Source organism: Argentina silus (assembly GCF_951799395.1).
Source record: "Argentina silus genome assembly, chromosome: 8".
Taxonomy (NCBI): domain Eukaryota; kingdom Metazoa; phylum Chordata; class Actinopteri; order Argentiniformes; family Argentinidae; genus Argentina; species Argentina silus.
Genome location: NC_139662.1, coordinates 10,309,922 through 10,314,921, shown reverse-complemented (window position 1 = coordinate 10,314,921; position 5,000 = coordinate 10,309,922). Strand labels below are relative to the sequence as shown.

Genomic DNA, 5,000 nt, shown 5'->3' with positions numbered 1-5,000 from the left:
ACTTCACATACTCTGGCTCAGATGGAGAAAATAAAGAGTTGATATATATATATATATAAAAAAAAAGAAATTGGAAAAAAAAAAAACTCAACTCTCTCATCAATGCCAGGAAGTATTCAGTTCCGAACAGTGTGTGTGTTGGAGGTTGGCGCCGTGCCCTCTGCTGCACATGGCAAACAATGGGGGCAGTTTACCAGAGAGAGAGAGAAACGGGGGAGGAAGCGGCAGCCCTAGGCAGTTTCTGTGGGAGAACCGCAGAGAGAATCGCGACGGGGGGGAAAGTACCTCGTTCTGCCGTCCGACGCAGAGCACTGCAGCATCATCGCTACATGAGTCACCGAAGGTCGTCTTTGACATCACCCACAGAATAAAGACCTCAGGCCGCAGGGTAAAGGGGCAGAGCCAACTATCATTGTATCATTGAGAGTGGAAGGCGTTCCTCACGCTCCACGTTGTTCCATCTCTCCCCGGGGAAGATTACAGGTTCCTGTCATTATTACACTTCTCAGGAATGACGGCACAGGATCCCAACGGAAACACACGCACACGCACACGCACACGCAGACACGCAGACACGCAGACACGCAGACACGCACACGCCCACGCATGGACACCCACACGCCTGCATGCACACAAACACACACACATACACACACACACACACACACACACACTCACACACACACACACACATGCACACACTATAGGAGAGGAGGTTGTCCTTGTGTCATTAGGGTAGGGTCCAACTGTAAAAGATAGCTCAAACTGAATGGGACTTCCTTGAACAAATAAACGTTAAACTCCAACGGGAATTGCACGATTCACTCTGAACCTGCCCTTTATCCAACTCTCCAAAACGTAGCTTGAACAGTTCATTCCACATGTTGAAATATGTCCACCTTAAATAAACAGAGAGATAGAGAGAAGGAGATGAAGAGATGATGAAGAACCTACTGCATGTGCCCTGTAAAAGGCGGAGTACATCTCAAGGCAGGTCCTATATAACAAGCCCCAGAGACTCTCTATAAACACTGGGGCATATCTCCATGATGTACTGTATACTGTACCAGCTAGAGAACACTATCTCTATCCCTCTCTACTCCTCCTGAGGAGCTACAGGTGGGGGAGAGTCCAGGGCCCAGCCACGGTGTGTGTGTGAGTCTGTGTGTGTGCGTGTGTGCGTGTGTGTGTGTAGTCAGTGAAGCGTGAGCAGAGGGACTACTTCACCAAGGGCAGGCAGGCCTCAGAAGGCTCTCTGTGGGGAGCAGCAGCCTCTCCGGTATCCTGGTTCATCTACACACTCAGAGGGGAACCAGAGGGAGAGAACCAGAGGGAGAGAACCAGAGGGAGAGAACCAGAGGGAGGGAACCAGAGGGAGAGAACCAGAGGGAGAGAACCAGAGGGAGAGAACCAGAGGGAGAGAACCAGAGGGAGAGAACCAGAGGGAGGGAACCAGAGGGAGAGATAGGCCCAGGAAAAGCCAGAGAACAGGGGAGGTAAAGGTGTGTGTGTGTGTGTGTGTGTGTGTGTGTGTGTGTGTGGGGGGGGGGGGGGGGGGGGGTTATTTAGCCACGGTCCCTGGGCAGGTTGGGACAGAGATCAGGTTAACTAACATTCCAGCCTCTTTCTTATCCTATGGGGGGGTCATGAGGAGCCCACCGCCTCTCTCTTTCAATCCCCTCTGGCTCACACACACACAAACACGCGAGCGCACGCGAGCACACACACACACACACACACACACACACACACACACACACACAGTAGCCCCCCTCCCCCCTAGCCCACCTATACCCTAACTAACTACATTCCTGCATAACTACTTGGGAGAAATAGCTCTGTCAATGTAGTCAAAGTAAACGTCCAACGTCCAACGTCCAACCCCTCCTCCCCCCTCACCTGATTTCTCCCTCATAGAATTTCAGTTCCCTTCCCCACCTGCTGAGTTCTTTATGATTGTCCCAGAATAGTTTTTTTTGAAGTGTGAACTTTCTAGTGTCCTGACACTAAGAAAACAGCCCTATAAAACCCGCCAAAGCCAGTCACAGTTCCCTGCCTCCATTCAGAACCAAGGCAGGGTCTGACTGAGAGCGAGCGTGGTCTACTCTAGAACTGCCCATGGGGAAGGAAGAGGAGGAGGAAGGGGGGGGGGGCGTGAGGAGAAGGGGAGGATGGAGGAGGGAGGGGGGGAGATGACCCTGGGGGGGTGGGGGGGGGGGGGGGGTACACACCACAAAACACATCCACAGGGGGAGAGTGGGACGGACGGAACACACACACACACACACACACACACACACACACTGTGCCATAGACAGACGGGCGAGCGGTGTGCCTGCTCAAAGGCAGAGTGCGGTGGTCGGCACACAGGGGAGCTCTTTAGTGATGGTTAAATGAGAAGGAAGGAACGAGGAGGAAATTCCCAGTTTGTGGTCAATCTAGACCATCATCACAGAAAAAGAAAAGCCCCATTAGAGTTAATGTGATTTAGGAGCGTGACCCCCTGTCTTCACCTCAACACCAGCTTGGGTAAACACACCAGGGCCAAGAACAACACGTTTAAATCATCACAGACGTTGAATGAGGCTTTAACAATGGCGTCTCTATCAATGCATCCACTGAGTTATTAGACTCCCATAGAGACAGAGGGGAGAGCACTAAATCAGCCTGGGAGCATTGGGGCTGTCTGCTTCTCCTCTCCTCTTTCCCTTCCCCTCTTTCTTATTTTTTTCTCTTTTCCACCTCTTCCACCTTTTTCTCTCTTTGTTTCTACCTTTTTCTGACCTCCAACTGCCGAGACGAAGGTTGCTCCTAGACAGTTTATTTCCCGATCCGAATGTAATCGCTCAACGGCTCAAGTAACCTAAACAGGTCTTTTATTAGACTGAACCTCATTTGAGCCTCGGGAGGCCTTTTTTCCATGATGCTTAGTCAGTACAATCAGTGGAAGGAACACTGCAGATCAGGTGAATTCAAAGACATTCCAAACGACGTGCCCTTGCCCAAAGCCAGACGAGGCTTGACTGTTTTTTAACCCCCCCAAATTGAGAAAGTATCAACGTGTCTCCCAGTCAATAGGAAACCCCTCTTTTGTTCTAGAATGATCTGCCCGAGTGTCTTTTAAGACCCCTTTACCTCCAGACTTCCCACTCTAACCAACGGATGTATTTCCTAAAGCGGTGTGTATGTTTATATGTCCATAACAGGCCTTTTATGACAGAGAAGTTGACATTGTAGAACAGAGCAGAATACTCAAAATACACTCTGGTAATAGAATACTCAAGACAAAAGCAGAGGAGATCGTTGGATGTATCAGGTGACTGCAGGTGACTGCAGGTACAGTACGTTACAGTTCCAAAACAATGAGTGTGTGTGTGTCTGTGTGTGTGTGTGTGTGTGTGTGTGTGTGTGTATTGAGGGAGAGAGAGAGAGAGTAAAAAGAAAGAAGAGGGTGTCTCACGCGTAATGGAGCGTTGCTGTGACCTACAATGTATAAGGGAAGGAGTGAGTAAGAGTGTGTGTGTGTGTGTGTGTGTGTGTGTGTGTGTGTGTGTGTGTGTGTGTGTGTGAGTGTGTGTGTGTGTGTGAGTGTGTGTGTGTGTGTGTGTGTGTGTGTGTGTGTGTGTGTGAGTGTGTGTGTGTGTGTGAGTGTGAGTGTGTGTGTGTGTGTGTGTGTGTGCGCGCGCACGTGTGTGCGTGTGTGTGTTTGTGTATGAGTGTCTGTCTGTGTGTGTGTGTGTGTGTGCGTGCGTGCGCATGTTTGTGTATGAGTGTCTGTGTGTGTGTGTGTGTGTGTGTGTGTGTGTGTGTGCGCACGCGTGTGTGTGTAGAGAGAGTAGAGAGAGGTATTGTGACTGCCTACGGCCCCTGGTCTAAGCATTGATTACTTTATCTTATGATGACAGTTGGATAGATGATTCACTTACTTAAACAAATGTATTTGTTGTAAGTCGCTTTGGACAAAGGCGTCTGCTAAATGCCATCAATGTAAATGTAAAAGAGACAGAGAGAGAGAGAGAGAGAGAGAGAGAGAGAGAGAGAGAGAGAGAGAGAGAGAGAGAGAGAGAGAGAGAGAGATTATGAGAAGCAGACTGACCTGTCCCAGGTCCAGGGTGACATTGACCTCGTTGAAGTCCGTGCTGCGGGAGAGGGGCGGGCTTTGCCACCAGCGCTCCGTCCCGTCGATGGCGTTGGTGATGGGGTGGGCCCTGTCACTGTCTCCCATGGTACAGGTGTCACAGTACTGGCCCTAAGACACACACACACACACACACACACACACACACACACACACACACACACACACACACACACAGCGTCAGAGAAGAACCTCACCACTAGCCCAGTGCACTCACATTACTGTCTCTATATCCACGTTACACTCAGGGTTCTGCAAAATACACCTCAGTGTGTGTTTTAGCCCGGGCTTTGTCTAATACTGACTTTCTATGTATATCGCTCATTAAAGTGGCACCTGTTACATTTCCATACACTTTAAAGGAGCAGGGCGTACGTTTGTTGGAAATCTGCCACCTCTGGTCAGTGCAGTGAGATTCAGTTCGAAGTACCGAACAACAACATTGTCCCTAATATGAATATCCCCCCCCCCCCCGAAATGGACTTGCACAGTGTCAGACATTAGCTGTTGTGTTTCTGCATGCGTGCACACATGGAGGAGGCAGTTACCAGAGACAGAAAGGGCGAAAATCGGTTGAAGAACATGTTTGTCAGGTAGGACCCTCCATTTTAGAAAGTCTGTTTTTCTAACCGAAACAGCGTACGTAAAAGGATTGTTTCTTTCAAAGGATCTCATTCCCTGATCGCTCCCGATTAAACATAGTCATTACAACCATGAGGAAGCTTTTAGAAAGCTTGAATGTTACATACTGGACCTTTAAATCAAATACATGTAATTGCTTTATCAACACTATTGGTGTGAAGTTGTGGAATATTCCAGATAATTCTGTGCTTTTCTTGAGCTTTTTGACTTCAGTACACTA

At 49.1% G+C, this 5,000-nt stretch overlaps 1 protein-coding gene across 1 annotated transcript in view; it reads right to left on the bottom strand.

The window, feature by feature from the left end:
• lama5 (laminin, alpha 5) overlaps nucleotides 1-5,000 on the bottom strand; it is an 83,407-nt gene that overhangs the window by 76,137 nt on the left and 2,270 nt on the right. Inside the window, exon 2 of the mRNA XM_083674305.1 lies at nucleotides 4,097-4,249. Within this exon, the coding sequence (XP_083530431.1) occupies nucleotides 4,097-4,249 (153 nt within the window). The remainder of the gene's footprint in view (nucleotides 1-4,096; nucleotides 4,250-5,000) is intronic.